Genomic DNA, 20129 nt, shown 5'->3' with positions numbered 1-20129 from the left:
AAATTTTCAGGGTTGATAACCAAACCTCTAATAAATTTTTAAAGGTTCTAAACTTTTATTATTGTTGTTGTTATTATTATTATTATTATTATTATTATTATTGAGAATGTTTGTCGATCCGAGGTACGGCACTTTAACAGGTCGTTTTTGTTTTTTTGCATGATTTATATGCTGTAGTTGGATGTGCAGTTTGAGGCCCAATTGCAACATCTGGAACTTAGTTTTTTCTTTTATTTTCAAATAGAATTTTCACATAAAAAAGGTGTGAGGCGTACTTTGGATTGTTTTCAATCCTTATATTCATAATATTTCTTTCGCAAGAAAAAAAAAAAAATTTAAAAATAATTTTTAAAATTTCAAATTATTTTTTAAAAATTTATTATTTCTCACTTAGATGGAAATCTATTGCAAGTTAATTAATCATGATACCAAGAGAAAACCTTATTTGTATGCTAAATTAAACAAAAATTTATTGATAGATTAAATTGCAAAAACGACAAGGACACCAAAGGAGGACCTTATGGTTTATATTTGGGTAAATGCCACATCTATATTTATTTTTAGATATATTACTAGCATTACTTATTTATTTTTATCTGTTATTAATTAGTTTCAATCACTAAAATGTCTTAAACTTAGTTTGATATTTAGGTCCATCTAGCGCTTTCAGATAAAATGGACTGGGAATAAAAGCATATACAAATACACTTGTCCGTTTTCGGTTAGAACCGTAAAAAATATATCATAATCGATTCATCGTAATAAACGAAATAAAATATTACATGAAAAAAATAAATATAATATTTTTTTATCATACTTTCTCACTACACGTTATGCAAATTAAGCCTTAATTAGTTTCAGCCACCGAAAAAAAAAAAAAAGCCTCTCGTTATTTTACGCTCGTATATTTTTTATGGTCTATACCAATGTGCTTATTTTCTTTTACTTATATAATTCTCCAATTAAAAAGTGTAGGATATAAAAGTGTACATCTAACATTGTTTTTATTTTTATCTAGTCTCCTAAAACATCACACTTCCCGAGGCCAACGCCATTTTATTTGTTCCCATACACATACATTAATACACGAACTATTTACCTATCTAGCTTCTTTATAAAAAAATATTCCCTATCTAGCCTCCTTTTGAAAAATATTCCCTATCTAGCTTCATTTTCAAAGATTAGAGAAAAAAAGAGAAATTAATTTCTTTAATATATATTAAGGGGTTAAGTGGGAGAGATTATCTTTTTCTCTCTCCTCTCCTATTAATTTTTATATCAAAATAATCTTGATTCCATTCGGCCTATAAATTTTATGTTTTAATGTATTAAAACCTAAAGTACGAGAAATCCAAATAGTTTTGGATCAGGACTATTATAATCAATTTCTTCCGAACCATGTATAATATTTTCATCAAAATATAAAAAGATTGATGCGCTTTATAAAAATTTTCTATTTTGAAATAAATCGATATGAGATAAATTATACGCAAAAATTAGAGAGTGGGAAGGGATCTCGAGAAATAGGAGAGGAGAGAGAAAAAGATAATCTCCCCCACTTAACCCCTTAATATATATTAAAAGTATTAATTTCTCTTTTTTTCTCTAATCTTTGAAAATGAGGCTAGATGGGGAATATTTTTCAAAAGAAGACTAGATAGGGAATATTTTTTTTGTAAAGAGGCTAGATAGGTAAATAGTTCTTAATACACCGTACACGGATATATGAAGTATCAGTATACATAGCAGTATCCTGGTCTCTTTATTTATTTATTTATGGATAACTTCAAATGCCACTCATGATTTCATTTTTTTTTATTTTAGTATTCTTTAGTTCAAAATATATTAATTTAGTATCTTATAATTTTATTTTCGCTTTTCGTCGGCTCCTTTGTTAACATTTTGTTAAATTATATACAAAAAACTTCAGATACCACACATAATGACATAAATTTATTTAATATTCACTTTAATATTTTTTAGTTTAAACTTTGTCACTAATTTAACGAAAAAAAATCTAACGAAAGGAGAAAAATAAAATCACAGTATACTAAATTAATACAATTTAAATTATATAGTATTAAAATAAAAAAATATGAACTAGGGGAATGATATTTGATGTTTACCCTTTATTTATTTATGAAAAAAAAAAAAAAAAAAAAAAAAACCCCTCCGAAGTCCCGATCTCAATTTGTCAGTTGTCACTCTCTCGCCGTAGCGTGTCACGGCATCTTCTCTCCTCTTCCCACCTCACACTCCGCTCTTTTTATATGTTTATTACTACTTACGAAACTTCTCATGCGTATTTCTCTTCCAAGGGATTGATGAATTTTTCTTTTTTATTTTCACGTAAACACCACGGCAAAAGTTCTTATTTGCTTTCCGTACGTCCTCATATTTATTTGGGCGACATGCAGTTTATTCATAACATTACGAAATAAGGAATTATATGAGATAATAATGGACTAATTATAGCGTAAACTAAATGCATTATTTGTAAATGCATTATTTATTTTTGGGGAAACTGCAAAACCACCTGTGGTTTCGCATTTCCTCACTTTAGTACCCTGTGGTTTAAAGTGTATCAAGTTAGTACCTTGTGGTTTCGCACTTTCTCATTTTAGTACCATTTGGTTTCAAGTGTATCAATTTAGTACTCTGTGGTTTCATTTTTGTATCAAGTTAGTACGATGTGGTTTCAATTTTCTCTTTTTATTATTTATTTCGGGGTATATAATTCAACAAAATATTAAACCACGGGTACTAAAATGAGAAAATGCGAAACCACAGGGTACTAACTTGATACACTTTAAACCATAGGGTACTAAAGTGAGAAAGTGTGAAATCACAAAGTACTAACTTTATATATTTTAAACCACAGGGTACTAAAGTAAGAAAGTGCAAAATCACGGAGGGGTGTTTGAAGTTTTTCCTTATTTTTGGCTCAATTACATATAACCCTTCTGTCAATATCCATTTTTTAACCTTTTTTCTGCTATTTAAAAATCTATACTTTATCCTCTTGAAAAATAAAAAAATATTCACAGAGAGTGCGGTATAATAAAATGATCAAATTGCTCTGATCTTTTTCATCTCCTTCTCCCCAACTTCGTTCATCCCGGCGGCGGAGAGGGGCGATAGTGTGTGTCTAGGTATGGTCAGAGAGGTGGGCGAGGGCGACGTAGCGGAGGGTGAGGCGCAGCCGAGGGTACGTGTGTGGGTTTGAATGAGGATTTTATTGATATTTTGAGTATAAAAAATAAGATATAAACGGAACCTTAACTGAACATTTTTTATTTTTTAAAAGGGCAAAGTGTAAATTTTTGAATAACAGGGAAGAAAGTAAGAAAACGTGTATTGACAAAAAAATTTTCTGTAATTTTATTTTTATTTTTTATTTTTTCAAACTATAGTTTATTTTGAAATACTCCCGTCAACTTTTCTTTTTTTTTTTGAAAAAGATTACAATTGTAATCTAATTTTGTTGCTAGGATTTCAACGATCTTTTTTTGGTGTTTAGTAAAAAAAGAAAAAGAAAAAATATTGATAAGAGTGGTGAACTAAATTTGGCGCCAGAGTTGTGAGATTATAATCCAAATTGAATTATGAGCTTAGCACTGCTGGCGCTCTAGACTTCTGACATTTGAAATTAAATAATGACGTACGCAATTGCCAACATATTAATATGCAATTTTTCTTTCAAATAATTATGCAAGCAATATTCAAAAGATATAGATATTATTTGAGTACATTCAACAAGTGTGAATTTTATTATGGTTAAATTATAAAAAATATTTTTATAAATATTTATTTTTTTATTTTTACTTTCTGACTTTTAAAAATCTATATTCTGTCACCTTAAAATTTTAAAAATATTTTTTTAAAAAAACGGCGGTAATAAAAAGAGCAAAATGATCCAATTGTGCTTATGTCATTTTAAAAGGTATTTTTAATATAAATTATAAGAAATGAATAGAATAGTAATAAAATTCTAACGGAAGGAAGGCTAAATGTAATATAATTTAAAACGTTGAGGAAATAAAATTGAGGTTTTTGAAAGTTAGATTAAAAAAGTAAAAAAAAATAAATTTTTATAAGAGAGTTTTCTATAATAGAACGGTATGCAGTTGAGAAAAAAATCTACTGTATCACACTTGCACCACATCACTAATAACAAATTAATTATATCTCTTCTTTTTGTAAAAATAAGTAAAAATAATTTTTATAATTATGATGTGTCGAATTAATCTTAAAAAAATTATTTTATTGATTGAAAATGCCACGTATTCAATATAATTGGTGTATTCTAGATTTTTTTTTTTTTTTTTTTTTTTTTTGTAGCCGAGGGATCTCCATGCATTTTCACAAACAAAACCAAAAAAAAAAAAGAAGAAAAAAGAAAAAAGAAAAAACAACAGCATAGCCGCGTGCGGGGGCGGTGATATCGGTAGGTATCGTTGTTGCGACGCAGAGGAGATAAGGAGAGTAGAGAGAGAGAGTAGAGAGAGAGAGAGAGAGTGGGAGTGGAGAGAGAGAGAGAAGAGAGAGGGAGAGATGAGGAGGACGCCGGGGATGGGCGGAGAGAGCGTGCTCAGGGCGGTGATATCGGCGTCGGCGGCGGCGGCGGGGGCGGGGGCGGCGAGGCCGACGTCCGCTAGGGTTTCGCGAGCCTTGCAGGTGCCGCAGCCCTCCTCGTCGTCGTCCACCTCGTCTCCGGCGTCCCCGACCTCGCCGCCGACGTTCTCCGCCGCCTCGTACGAGGGCGAGGGGGACGAGTGGGAGCACGTCGATGGAGGAGAAGCGGAAGAGGACGCCGCGGGAGAGTTAGGGTTTCTAGGGTTTCCGGAGAGGTTGGTGTTCGGGAGGGTCCCGACCACGGAGGAGGTGGACGAGGCCGTCTCCGCCCTTCAACAGTAATAATCTCTTCAAAATACCAACACTCTTTTCCCCCTATTTTGTTGAACTCGTTACTTATTTAAATTAAGTAATGAATTAAAGTACAACACAATCTACAGAGGAGGAGAAATTTGTGTACATCTCATGCACTGTGCTTCATTAGTCCTTCATTTTTTTTTTTTTTAAAGTTTGCTTATAAGGATGATACTATTTTAATACAATTTTTTTTTTTCTTTGAAAGCAAAGCTGGTATATTATACATGGAAAGATTCAAAACTGTTGACCTCAGAAACAACAATACAAATAACAACCATACAATTATGCTAAGAAGTACGAAGTGAGAAAATTGATGTCTGCACCTGGTGCATCTCTACATCTTCTGCACCGCCATCATCATTTATTTACAGTCCATCTTTTAATTTTCTGGTAAAGATGTACAAAACTTATTTGAAACCATAAACTTATTTAATTTACTAGCCAACTCTTTAGTATGTTTGATTTGAGTAAGTCAAAATATGAATGCGTTATTTATCTTCACAAGTTTAGTCATACTTCATATAGTCCTCACAACTGTAAATTTATTGAAGTAAGTAATTAGCTTAAAGTTTAAAGTAAAAATACTACTGATTGACTCAATTCAAACTTTCAAACAAATTGAAAGATCGGATAGTAAATTTAAAATTATGAAAGATTGGATAGTTAATTCAAAATTGTCGATAGTTCAAGTAAGTTTTGTATATTTTTATCTTAATTTTTACATAGGCAAAATATTGTAACTAGTCGCCGGCTACGGTTTGCACACATGATGGTATGGAGATCTGATGGATGGGAGTGATCAAGTGTGGCGCACTGGATGTATGACGTACCGAGTCATTTTAAGAATTTTTCTCAATTTAATAAAGCTTAGGTTTTTACATATTTTCTTTTTTTTCTTTTTTTGTTCTGCACAGCAAATTTCAAATATTTGTGCATCTCAACAGTATGGTACTTTGCTGTAGAATTTTGATTAACAGGAAAAAGAGAGTGGGATGTGTAGGACTTTCCATATGTTGTTTCCCTTTTCATATAATTTAAAGCTTACATTGGATCCAACTATGGGAATTTTATTCTCCTATTGATTAGTTGAGCACAAGAAAAGGTTCTTTTCTTAATATGAAGTTTCATGTAAATACTATCGACTTTACATTGTTCCAATCTGCATAACTTAGTGCCTATTTGTCCAAGGAGCTTTTCCCACAGCTTCTCACTGTAGTGGAAGCGAAAGCTTCAAATCGGAGATTCTTGCGACCTTTTTTCTTCGCTAAACATTTGGTTTGGAAGTTTCTACTTTCTTTAGTAGACAAGTTGTTGTTGAAACCAGGCCAAACTAACAACTTATCATTTTCTTGCTGATGTAAGTTAGTTTATCATTGTTCTTGTTGATGAAAGGTTTTCTCCTTCTCACTTGCTTGATGTTGCTTTTGTACTTGTAGGACATTCGTACCGGCAATGTTTTCTCAGGTCGCGGAAGATGGATATGCCTCTAATTTGGAACAAAATGCAGCTGATAAGGAAGTGATTCCTGCGGCTAAATCTGGAGGTTCATCAGATGAGTTTTCAGCAGAATCACATTCTGATTGGATTGAGCCTACAATGAATCTCTATACATCAAGAACTTCTCTGTCGAGAGAGCATGAGAAAGTTTACGACGCATTTCGCTTGTTGCAGATAAATCCTTCTGTTCAGGTGACACGGAAGCTTATTGTATCATTCGCATAAAATGCTCTTGTTTCAACTTTTTCAGCATTTTGTGCTCTGAATTGCTTCTGTCAATTCCCGCGCCTTTTTTTTTCAGTAGTAGTCCATGATTTCATAATGAAAAGAAAACAGTACCAGGCTATGATTTTCTTTAAATTTATCTTCATATTTGAACAATTCATCACTTTGCCATTTCTTTTTCAAAATAGTTTGTCAAACAGAATAAATCTATTCAGTCTGGCTCTTTGGCTTATGTATGCTTTAGAGGATTCAGGGTTTTTTTTTGATAAATATAAAAAAAAAAAATTTCTTTCTCATCTTGGCTCCTGGGTTCCACTGTACTAATCTGCAATTAAGAAGGTAACTATCCTATCTGTCAGCTTTCCTGAAAATTCCTATATTGTCTGATTCTGTTTCAGCCAAGATTGTATTACAATTAACAGGAAGGGCTGGCTGATTTTATTCTTGTTGTGGTTGGGAGTAGGGTATCAGATCATGCATTAAAAATAGCCTCTACAAGCACAGTTGCATATTGATTTCTTTTTTTTCTTTTTTTTTTTTGGCATTAGAACTCGAGTAAGATGTATGAATTAAGCTGGAAAAAAAGAGAATAAAGACCCTGAAAATGCAGTGCAATTGAAATGTTGGATCAATGCTACTTATATTATATTTGTGTTCTGATTATCTTTCAACGATGGTTCAAAGTTTGTGATATTTGTTTCTTGTATGCGGTATTAAACTTGCGGATTTTTTTACTGTAGAATGATTAGAAATCGTGGAGTAGTTCCCCATCCTTATGCGAGCACTTTTGTGACTGCCTATGGAGTTTGATCATATTTAACCAATTATTTTTTCTCTTTTATACAGAAAATGGTTGTTTCGCTGTCATCTGATAAAGCTGTGTGGGATGCTGTCATGAAGAACGATGTAGTGCAGGAATTCAAGAAATCATTCTGCGAAGGTGAGCTCAAAATCTTTTCAGAAAATAAACTTTAGAATCCAAAGAAATTTTGGACCTTGTATGTTCATGTTCTTCTTAAACAGTCATAGTAAAGTACATGGTTTGGATGTATTGTGGTTAAGGCAAAATAAGAAAAAGAATCCAGTTGATTGATCAATCATTTCGTTCTCAAATCCCGTTAAACCTATCCAGATAATACTTCCTCTTCTTGATTCCTTTTCTCGGAAGGGAGAAATCCTTTAATCCTCAAATGTTATTAATCATGTTGGTTAGCTTTAAATGCGATCAACAAAATATATTCATTATTTTACAGAATACCCATAAACAAAATTACAAGTACTGTTAAATATCGAATGATTAGGCGCAAAAAATTAAATTTTTTGAATTTAGGTACCCATTTAAAATGCTCTGTACTTCACGTAGTATCTATATCTTTTATCCTAGTTAATGTCCTTACTCTTTTACATTGACCCTTTTTTTTATGTACTTTTAGATACAGATGGAGACTATGACACTCGGAGTTCCGACGAAAATCCTGCCAGATCAGATGGAACAGATGGAATCCTAGGAATGATCTTCGGTCACACGAAGGCTAAAATACTGGAGCTTATTGACAAAATTGGAATGCTTTTTAACATGCTCTTTCACTCACAAGAGAAGCCTCAGAATAGTACATTCATCGACGACGCCCTAAGGTCCTCTTTTATGCTCACTGTTATAGTTTTCCTCATCGTCGTCGCTACTCGTGTCGAAAAAGCTTAGCCCAAAGCATAATTTGCCGACATTACTGCTTCCTGAAGTGTTTAATAGTTTGTAGTAGCGACGGAATATGTATAGCATCCTATGCCAAATACAGAGGAGACTTTCACTCTCTTTTTTTTTTTCTTTTTTTCTTTTTTTTTGATGAAAAGGCAGGACTACTGAAAAGCACTTTTCAACAACTTCTGGCTGTTTGAGATTAGCTTCTGTTTTCATATTTGCTTTTGGTTTGTGCAATTTCTCGAGTTTGCATCACGGTTTGGATCATAAATTGTTGTTTATTCTTCGGTATTTTTGTGGTATATTTGTGGATTACGCGGTGGAGGAAGAGGAAGAGGAAGAAAACAAACAAATAAACAAACCTATTATTGAGTATGTTTGTTAAAATTAATTTTTGACCCATTTTTTACAAGATAATAAAATATTAGAGCAAATTTGAAATCTCTTCGTTCCGTAAGATTATGAATTTCTTCGTAACATTCCGTATTTGCTGGGTTAACTTTTTTATATTATATTTTAATAGGTTAAATCCGCATCATCTATCGTACATTGAAATTCCACTATCGATCTTATTGCCTTTTTTTTTTCACTTTAAACGTTAATTCATATAATAATTTACTATGTCAACAGAATGAATTTTTTTAAAATTTGTTTATTTATCGTTTATTAGCTTGCAATTGAGTAGTAGTGGCCTAGTTAAAGGGACAATAATGTTTATTTATCGTTTATTTATCGTTTATTATATCATAACAGAAAAGGCACTTATAATGAAAAAAAATAATGTCTACATGACTTTACCTAAAATACAAAAAACATTATTTTGTCCCTTTCTCAATTATATTTTGCTAAATCTATACATATTTTATTACACCCATGATTTGCAATACATCCATAATGCGTTAGAAAAGACAAACATCACCATTATTGAGTATCCAATGAAAAGAAATTAGGGAGTTACTCCCTGTCCAATAATCGAAGCTTCTGTTTTTCTGTTGCTTTCTGTAACCATACTTTCCTATCCTTTGACCAAAACCAAAAGAAAAGAAAATGTGGGGGGTTTTTTTTTTGGAAAAAAGTATTGTTAAAGTTAGAGGGACATATAGTTTTACTTTCACTCTATAATAATAACTTATTTATACCAGAATTTTTTTGCGCAACTAAAAGTAAGAATCTGATTTTTTTTTTTTTTTTACTTTTTAAGATATCTTAGCATTTGTAATTTATTAAGATAATATTTTTCGCCTAGAGATGGTTTATTTTATTCCGATAAAATGGTTTGAAGAGCATAATGCTTCAGCCTAAATTCCTTATCTATTGAATATTATAAGATTTTTGAGTAAATTAAAGAGATACATTCAGAAATAATATTTATACATTTAAACATGATCTTATAGTTAGAAACGTATATGGGTTATTTGTTAATTTTGAAGGAATATATACGGGCATTTAACCCTCATTTCAAATGGACAAAAGTTCATGTAGACTACGTGGGACAAAAATTTTATGGGCACTGTGCCCAAACAATTTATTTGGGCACGATGTCCGGATGGGCGCCGCGTGTGCAATGGCGCCCATCCGCACCCTCAAAATAAAAAAAAAATGGTGGGCTCAGTTTTTAAGAAGAGAGAGAAAGAGAGGGGGAAGGGAGGGTGCGGATGGGCATCGCTGCACACGCGGCGCCCATCCGGGCACCGTGCCCAAACAAATTGTTTGGGCGCGGTGCCCATAAAATTTTTGTCCGACTACGTGTGCCTATCAAAATCTTGAATTCTTGTTGCTTGTTTATTTTGAATCCAACAATGACCTTTTTTGTATCTCATTAAGTGTTGGGATAATTTTATATTGAATGTAATATATTTTAAAAGTTATGATTTTTCTGATGTACAAGCCTTTGAAATATTTGAATTAGATCAGTCAAATTATGACTTGTTAATTATATATTTTATACAATATGATACTTTTTTAATATTAATATTTAATGAGATTTTTTATATTGCGCCATTTGATAGTAGTTGTTGTGCAACACCTTGTCAAATAGTGCAAAAAAAAAATATATATATATATATAAATAGTGTCATACTCTTTAACTATTTTTTTAAATAGTACATAACTCTTTTTAAATAGTATTAAGATGAAAAGAAAGAGTGTAATGCTCTTTTAAATAGTACAATAAAATTATAAATAGTACAACCCAACTATCCATCTACACAATACATAATTTGACGGTTTTCCAATCACATGGCATTCTCCATTTTGTTCTCTTTGTGTGGCCGGCTCTCTCTTCCTTTTCTCTCTTCCTCCTCCGTATCTCTCTCCCCCGCATTTTCTTTCTCTCTCCCTCTCCTCTCATTCTCTATCATATTTTATAGGATCGATCTCATAATAATCTATAGATATTTTTTCAAATATCTCTCTCCTAGGCAATTATTATGTTCTCAAAATTTTTATAATTTTTTCTCTCTATCAAAGTAATAAAATTTTTATAATTTTTTTCCCCATCTTTCTTCCGATCTCATCTCCGCCTCCTCTCTCTATCTCTCTCCTCCTTTTGGCCCTACCCACCTCTCTCTCCCTCCTCGCTATACATAATTTGACGGTTTTCCAATCCACGGGTGTTCTCCCTTTTGTTCCCTCCACATTGCAGGCTATTTCTTCCTTTCCTGTTTTCATTCTCCAGATACATCTATCTCCTCTCATCTCTCTCTCTATCATATTTTATATGACCTTATAATAATCTATAAATCTTTCCAAATTTCTCTCTTTCCTAGGCAATTATTATGCACCGGAATTCTAACCCTCACTCCTACAACTCTCTCTCTCTCTCTTCCTATATTTTTCTATCATATCATATCATATCCTATAGGATGTGATATACTGGATCTTAGCAAATAGGCAAGATTGTAGTATAAATTTTTAGTCAGTATTTTTTTATAGTACTTGACTGAGTTGGATATATTTTGACGCAAAATAGATATAAAAACGGACTTAGTAACCCAACATCTAAGTTAAAATACTTGATTTTGAGGGGCATTTTTGCATTCTATGCATGGGGGCCACGTAGGCTTTCCATGCATAGCATTGGCCTTATCACCTTCTAAGAGAGGGAGAATGATTAGTCGGTTAAGGAAAAAAAAAAAGGAAAACAAGCTTCAGTTCTTTTGCAATAAGCGATGGACGCGAGCGTATTTTTTTTTTCAGTGTTTCGACGTTAGGGTGAGTATTGTAATATTTTTTTTTTTTGTTTAGACTCTTTTGAGGGATTTTTGTAGAAATAACCTTACACGATGGCTTCAGCAAAATTGCGAGAATTAAAAGCACAACTGCAAGATTTATTGGAGAAAGAATTTATTCGACCCAGTGTGTCACCTTGGGGAGCGCCAGTATTATTTGTGAAGAAGAATGATGGGTCACTGAGATTATATGTAGATTATTGAGAGTTGAATTAGTTGACTATTAAGAATAAGTATCTTTTGTCGTGCATTGATGATTTGTTTGATCAATTACAAAATCTTGTGTGTACTCCAAAATAGATCTGTAGTCAAGGTATCAATAGCTACTAAATAAAATAATGCCCGAAGTATAGTTGAACATGAGGAGCATCTAAGGATCATATTAAAAATTTTGAAGGAGAAGAAACTTTATGCTTAACTGAAAAAGTGCGATTTCTGGTTACGGGAGATAGCTTTTTTAAGGCATGTGATTTCAGCTGATGGGATTGCAGAGTTGATTTCATGTGATTTTCACAAGGAATTTTTTCGAGCCACTCTGGGATTTTGTGGTTGCTATTCAAGGTAGGAGAGCAGTAGCAAATCATCTCTTTACTGTCTCGACCATCGTTTCGTTCCTTGAATTTGCAATCTATGTGGATTCCGTGTTGTTAAAATTGGCGGACTAACTTCTATATCCATATTACTACTATTAAGCCAATGAGAAGAACTGTTGACATATTTAAGATAATAATAATATTTTTGACACCCATCTAAGATTTTTTTCAAGCCAGTCTAGGATGTTATTGTTGCCGTTTAGGCTAGGAGAGCAGTAGTGGATCATCTCCTTACTGTCTCAACCATCGCTCCATTTCTTTCCTTAGACCTGCGATATAGGTGGGTTCCGTGTTGTCAAAATTGATGAACTAAAGTCTGACTTGGGAGGAGTTTCAAGAGATATTATTTGGGGCCTATTTTTCTGGTTAATGTGAAGGAAAAACTTGAAGATGATCTAAAGAAGATGAGGCAAGAAGATCGGTCTATACAGGAGTATGTGAGATAGTTTGTTCGAGTTATGAATTGCGTATCTTTTGCAATACGGGATGAACGTTTATTTGAGAGGAGGCTACGACTAGAGATTTATCGGTTAGTACGGCCGCAGCATCTTTAGACTCGGGATGAGGTGATTAAGATGGCATTATAGGTTGATGTTACGACAAACGCACAAACGGAAATGAAATGACGAACACAAAAAACAATCAAACCACAAGCAGAAAATAAAGAGACACAGATTTACGTGGAAAACCCTTTGCAGGGAAAAACCACGGGCGAGGGAGGAGAGAACTTCACTATGGAACGAAAAGGGAATACAATGTTCTTCAGGTTACAACCGACCACGATCACACGCCTCTAGGGCATAAACGATAAACGAAAAGGAAAAACTCATAACGGGCCTGTCGGCCCGAGCCCTCCGCTACCCACCACAGACATTCATTTTTCCTCCATAATTTTCTTTTTCCAAATTGGTCGCACCACGAAGCTGTCGGCGAGTCGTAAATCCGAACCTGAATCGATGTTAGATTTCGAGTCACATCTAACAGTTGAGAGGGGTGCGACAGTGATGAAAGAGGGTTGATTATAGTTCTCATACCCTCTTTATTAATATTTTATTTTAGAACCTTCAACACCAGCAACTTATCGAGGTAAGGGGATCACGGATAATTAGCATCTTCTACTCTTTTTGATGTGTGTAGTTGGACAACCTATCAGTGTATATAGCAACCTATACAGTGTTATGAGGTTTGGCGTGGTCAGAGATGTTTTACAATTTTGAGGATTGATGTACTGATGATTGTATATCTACAGTGTTGTTATAATACATAGTTTTATTCTACTCTGATACCTATTGTTGTTGGACTTTAGTAACTTCTTTGAATAGGTTTTGTTAATGCTTCATATGTATAAAGTATATCCTTGTGCATGCGGCGGGTCTGTTGACGTAATTCGAGCTTCCGCTATAATTTAGGGCGTGAACATAGGATTTCACAAAATCTTCTCAAAATCTTTATAGTTTTTTCTCTCTATCAAAATAACAAAATTCTTATAATTTTTCTTCCCTATTTTTTTTTCGATCTTGTCTCCTCCTTTTTCTCTCTTTTTCTCTCCTTATTTTGACTTTATCCACCCTTCTTTCTCTTTCTCTGATCTCTCTCTCTCCCCACCTCTCTTGCCAAACAGGACGGAGTTTATGATTGCAGCAAGGGACGTGCTTGAGCAAGGGACGTGCTTGAGCTTGACACGACAGCGGCGGTGGTACAGTGGGTGGTGGAGGGGATGGATGTGGTGGAGAGGATCGCTGCGGTGAAGTTGATAAAGAACAACACTTGAGTCCCCTATTTCAGGTGATAATTATTTCGTAAATACCAAAACATCCAAATTAGCGAACATTGATGGCCAATTTTCGTTTAGAAAAATATTAAATTTAATTATTAGCTTATAGTTTTTTTCACGTATAAACTCCTAGTTTAGAGTTAGCGACTGTTGTAATACAAAACTAATTCGAAAGAATAATTTTATTATTTTTTATTGTATCGAACATTCACATGAGTACTAATTAAATATATTATATTTAGATTTCTTATGATATGTATAAAAATATTGTAATGGGCATTTCGGCCATGTTTCTTTAGTTATAGCTTTTCAATCTTCAATTCTTAATAATTATATTATATTATATTATATATATATATATATATATATATATATAGAGTTGAGCTAGAATACTATCGATAGCAAACAGGCTCCGTTGCCACCCATTTGTTTTCGATGATATAGCCACCAAATCGATGATCAGCACCGTCGAACATGATCTATACCACTTGAAGTATTTAGAAATCAAATTTCAAATCTTTTCGATATCATTTACGTAATGATCAAAGGGTTTTAAAATTTATAATTTTAATGGTCGATATGAGGTGTTTTCTCGTTTAATGGCGTAAAGATATCCAAATCAATTGAATTTTTGTTAGAAAATTCTTTAAACTATTTAAAATCAGATCTATACTTTTGATCTTGATTACAAGACTTCTATCATCATTTTTTTAAAGAATATTCATTTTCAGTCATTCATTATTGTGTCCACTCGATGGATAAGATATCAATATCGAAAATGTATGAAATTTGATTTCTAAACACTTCAAGTGGTATAGATCATGTTCAACGATGCCGATCATCGATTTGGAGGCTCCATCATCAAAAACAAATGGGTGGCAACGGAGCCCGTTTGCTATCAATAGTATTCTAGCTCAACTCTCTCTCTCTCTCTCTCTCTCTCTCTCTCTCTCTCTCTCTCTCTCTATATATATATATATATATATATATATATATATTAATTGATTATAATAATATTTACTTGCTGTGAAAGGCGGGCTCTATATTAGTAAATGATTAAACGTAACTATAGAGAGTGCCGTATGTCTTTTCTTTTTATTTATTTTGTTTTTTCTTTTTCTTCCTTTTTTTTGTTTATTCATCTTCTTTCTTTTTATTCTTTTTTCTTCTTGTTCTTATTCTTATTCTTCTTACTTTTCGAGGAGGTTGACTTGGCTAGGGCCATGAAGGGAGGTCGCTCTTTTTATCGACTTCGTTGTGTGTGAAAATGGGCGTGGGGCAAGGCGGGGCAGGGGGTGGAGCTGCGTGGAGTGCTTGATGGCAACAGGGCGGCTATCGCCGTCTTGTGGAGGATGGTCTTATGTAATGTGAGGTCCCAACTTCCCAAGATGTCACCTATCTTAGAACTAGTCTAGTCCTATCATGCTTAACGCTTTTAAGCTCTTGGGCCTAACCACCACTAAAAATACTATAGTCAGGTTAAGAGGTTTTGGCCTTATTATATCTAATATATAAGACTATCTGAGGTCTCATGTTCTCACCCTCTTTAAGCTCTGATGTTCTTGTTAGGCTTAGACTCACAGTAACAGGCGATGTGAGATTCATCTCGCTAGCCTTAACCGACCTTGTGACGAAGTAGTGCTTTACTCTAACATAAGAGACTCGCTCTCCCTGCTGTATAACCTAGCTCAGCCGAAACTCATCTCACACTTCCGACTGATAATAGGCCCTGATACCAACTGTGATGCCCCAACTTTTCCAGGGTCACCTATTCTATGACTACTCTAGTCTTAGCACACTTAACGCTCTTAATCTCTTGAGCCTAGTCACCACTCAAAATGCTATAGCCGAGTTAAGAAGTTTTAGCCCTATTATATCTTATATATATGACTACTTGGGGTCTCATATGTAAGAGATTATCTGTTCCAAACTATCGTGAAGATGGAAATAGAAGAAGAAAAGCAAATAAAGGAACAAACAAATAAAGCAAAAGAAAAAGCATATTACACAATTTGCACATGTTTCATTATTTATACTTCTATTATACTGTTTACCAAGGCACTCTTGCACTTGAGAGATAATACTTATATAAGAAGTGCAACTGACAATCCATAATGTAATTTGAGGTCGTATTAAATTTTCATTATTAAAAAATATCACATTCTGCAAAAAAATATAACTAATAAGTCATAAAGTACTTTGTCATCTCTCGAGGAAAAAGAACTTTATAATTTGTTAGTTGTATTTCTTATAGAATGCGGCATTTTTTTAATACTAGTGAAAACCCCGCGCTTCCCTGCTGGTAAATAGATTATGTTTAATATAAATAAATCGACCGTAAAACCATACAAAATAATTTTTTTTAGAAAAAAATTATATTGAAATCAAACTACTGAATTGCGACATAACTTTCAAATAGAAAAATGGGATAATTGCCTATATATCCCTCATGCGTCTGGAAATATCTGATCTAATCCTACTTTTTTTTATTTCTAAAATGCCCCTCATATGTTCCACTGTTATTCCAAAATACCCCTGCAGTTAGTCCCTGTTAAACTAACTCGAGTTAAACATGGATTAAATGTATACCAGAATTAAAACCTAATTAAAATACCTATTTTGCCCCTACCTTATTAAACTATTTTCTTAACTTATCCTCTCTTTCTCTCCGGCCAAATTCATCGCTCCCGTCGTCGTCCTCCTCCGCCACCTTGGCCGGCACCGAGAGCAAGAGGGCCGCAGCGACAATCCCGCCACGCCGCCTCCCTCTCCGCCGCTGTGTTCTTCCCCCTCCGCGCCCTCCGCCTCCTCTCCAACTCCTCCCGCGTCTTCTGTGTCTCCGCCGGCGCCTGCCAGTCGGTCGCTGCCGTGCGCGATTCCGGCATCGCCGACGTCACCGGCGTTGACCTCCTTGATTTCCCCCCGCTCGTCAGCCGCGCCGACCCCCACAATCTCCCCTTCTTCGACGGCGTCTTCGACCTCACCTTCACCCCTGGCCTCGCCGGCGCGCTCTTCCCCACGAGGTTCGCCGCAGAGATGGAGCGCACCGTGCGGCAGGGCGGGGCCATCGTGCTCGCTCTCGAGTGGTGGCCTTCGTCCTTGTCGCCGCCATCATTGTCGGAGGCTCGAACGGAAGGGATTTGGGCACTCTTCAGGAGATCCAGCATTTTGGAGGTTAGGAATGTTACATTGGTTGGANTCGTGTTTTCTGATGATAATAATAATAATAATAACTAATAGATTTATTCATATAGTATTTTATTTTTATATAGAAATATTATTATATAATATTTTATTTATAAATTTGTAATTATTTATTAATATTTTTAAATATATAACTCTTATATATTATTAATATATGTTTATTATAATTTTAAATATATTAATCTATATATAAAAATTATAATAATAATATATATAGTATATTAATTATTATATATTTATTATATAGCCGAATTTTTTATCCCGAATTTTTAATTTGTGAACGTACAATACCCGTATAAATCACGTATCCGAAAAATTGTCGAATCCGTTTTTTAGCCGTATTTTTCAACCAATTTAAAAATTAAAAGACGAATTTTATCCGAATTATATATGTACCAAATTTTTGCCGAATCCAAATTAACTAACTATGCCTCCAGCCACTAAAGTTGGTTTAGCTGCGATCGATCTCATCCGTTAATTGATATTTGAAGAGCAAATAAGAAAAATATTTGCTATATGAAGGGTATATAAGATAAGTTAGTTACGGTATAAGGGTATATTGGAATGGGCAAAATGATAATTTTTCAGAGATAACGGCAGTTGACGGAACTTAACTCCACGGGTATATTAGAAAGACTTGGAACATAAGAAGGGTATTTTCAATATTAGCCTTCTAAGAGGGGTAAATAAGAAAACTGAAAACTTTTCAGGGTATATAAGCAATTGCCCCTAGAAAAATTATCAAACCATAAAAAATAGCTCTCAAATAGAAAAATCATCAAAGCATGAAATTCTTGGAGTAAAATTTTTATTTTCTTTAGGGTGATTTTCTCAAATACTTTTTTTCAAAGTGCGATATAGTTCTCAAATACTTTATACTGAAAAATTAAGAAGAAATGTAAAAAAAATTATATAAAATAAAATTTAAATCAAATATATTGTTGCTATTTTTTTTATCTAAAATCAAAATTTTGAAAAGTCGTGCAAATTCACGAAAACACTGAAAATTTTATGAAAAAAAATTTGATTCGACGTCGAAAAATTGCAAAAAAAAATTTGCGGAAAAAATTAGAAACTTCAACATATTCGCTTCCTCAGCCATCCTCAAGGCCAAATCAACGTCGCTAACACTACAACAAAAACGGTCTATAACGACACTTTTAAATGTAGGTACATGTCAAAAAAGTGCTGCTAGCTAAAATTACCGACACTTTTAAAAAGTGTTGCTATATGTGGGGTCGCTAGATATATAGTGACAGTTAAAGAGTGTCGCTATAACCTAAAAAAGTGCTGCTAATTTTCCAATACTTATTTAACCATTTAGCAACTGTCGAAACTCTATCTCGTTCGCTGCGGTGGCGGAGGAGAACGACAGTAAAGGCTCTTCGTCTAGAATTTCAGTGGATTGAGTGAAGAGAGAAGAAAAGATGGTAATTGATTTTTCTTTTTCTTTTTTTTTCTTTTCTGTTTGTAATCGGGCCAACTGGACTGGATGTGGTGGGTTGAGTAGAGTAATCTTTTATTTTTTGTTGGATTTGGCTTTATATTTAGGCATTAGTAGATGAGTTTTTAAGTTTTAGCATAAATGGGACACTTACTCAAAAGTGTCCCAAACATGTGTCCCTATAACCTAATTCTGTTGTAGTGTAAGCCATGCCCCACACCGCCCAAGCCTCTCTCCCGCAATCATCAGGCAAGAAGTAGAACAAAGAAGGAAGAACTTCAAAAAAGAAAAAAGTAAAAAGAGGAAGGTACGGAGTAGAAGAAAAAAAGAAGAAGGAGAAGAGTTAAGAAAAGATAAAAAAAAAAAAGAGAAAAGGATATAGAGCTATGTTTTTTTTTTTTTGCCTTACGTTGTTGCCATCATGTCCATTGCTAACGCTGCCCAAGTCGCTGTCGCCCCGTGATTGCCACCCGTCGTCGCAGTGACGGTCGTTGACGTTGCCCAAGCTGTCGCTGCTGCTGTGTCAACTGTCGTTTCCGCCCAAGTCGCTGAAGCCCACTTCGAATTCCCTGACATAAGAGGGAAAGTATGTGTGGGTACTATGAAAACAGATGAGGAGAGAGAGGGGAGACCAACTGGTTGAGTGAAGAGAGAGAGAGGACGGATGTGAGGGAAAGAGAGAGGGAAGAGAGAAAGTAAGAAAGAATGAGAGGAAGAGGGAAGGCCAGCTGTAGGAGGAAAGAGAGAGAAGAGGAAAGAGAGAGAAAAGTGGGGCCACTTGGAGGGGGAGGGAGAGAGAGAGAGAGGAAGAGAGAGGTGAAGAGAGAGAGGTGGGGCCACCTGTAGAAGGGAAGAGAGAGAGAATGAGAGAGGGGAAGAGAGAGGACGGGGCCACCTGTAGAAGGGAAGAGAGAAGAGAGGAGTAAAGAGGAGTATTGGGAACCCGCTACGTGGAATGGGTAAATGTAGGTATGCCACGTGGAATGGGTAAATGTAGGTATGCCACGAGTTTTGAAGGTACTGCCAAATTATACAGTATAAGATTATAATTTAATAGGTTTTTAAATTATATTATGACTTGTGAATTGTATTTTTAATATAATATGCTACTTTGTCTTAATATTAAATTTAGCGAGATTTTAAAAAGTAAACAATGTTGTATCATTTGGCAGTAATTGCAACACCCTGTCAAATGGTGAAATTTTTGTCAAATTGTGCAACATGTTTTCAGATGGTGTAACAAAATTACAAATATGCAATATTTTTTTGCATACTTTTTAAATAGTGCAATACTCTCATCGCCATGGGAAATGACACATAAATTAATAAAAGTAATAGTCTCCTACTCACTTGCGATGGCGGGATCCTCGTCAGTAGTAAGGGTAGGGGCTAGGAGGTACGAATCAACAACAATTGTATCTATAAGATGAAAATCTCAAAAAACTCCAACTAAATTACTATAATTTTTAAGGGAAGAAACTTCTACTTGCAGCCCCTCGGTTGATCACTACAAGTCATCTAGTCGACCATG

At 34.3% G+C, this 20129-nt stretch overlaps 2 protein-coding genes across 3 annotated transcripts; both read left to right on the top strand.

Annotated features, from left to right (window-relative positions):
- On the top strand, nt 4390-8590 carry LOC109714906. 2 transcript variants are annotated; one of them, XM_020239644.1, is made up of 4 exons: nt 4390-4913; nt 6369-6621; nt 7501-7594; nt 8094-8590. In XM_020239644.1, exons 1-4 carry the CDS (start codon nt 4555-4557, stop codon nt 8354-8356), a joined length of 969 nt encoding a protein of 322 aa, XP_020095233.1. In that variant the 5' UTR covers nt 4390-4554; the 3' UTR covers nt 8357-8590. The 2 variants fall into 2 exon arrangements, with proteins under 2 accessions (XP_020095233.1, XP_020095230.1); XM_020239641.1 differs by having other exon boundaries at nt 4392-4913; nt 8088-8590.
- Nucleotides 16615-19838, top strand: LOC109714768 (the record flags this gene model as incomplete). Its single annotated transcript, XM_020239480.1, has 2 exons — nt 16615-17142; nt 19830-19838. Coding segments are annotated over 2 exons (537 nt in total), but the record flags the coding sequence as incomplete, so codon positions are not given.

The sequence above is a fragment of the Ananas comosus genome, linkage group 9, assembly GCF_001540865.1.
Source record: "Ananas comosus cultivar F153 linkage group 9, ASM154086v1, whole genome shotgun sequence".
Lineage (NCBI taxonomy): Eukaryota > Viridiplantae > Streptophyta > Magnoliopsida > Poales > Bromeliaceae > Ananas > Ananas comosus.
Note: the sequence above shows the minus strand (reverse complement) of the source record. Positions and strands in the feature narration are given on the sequence as shown.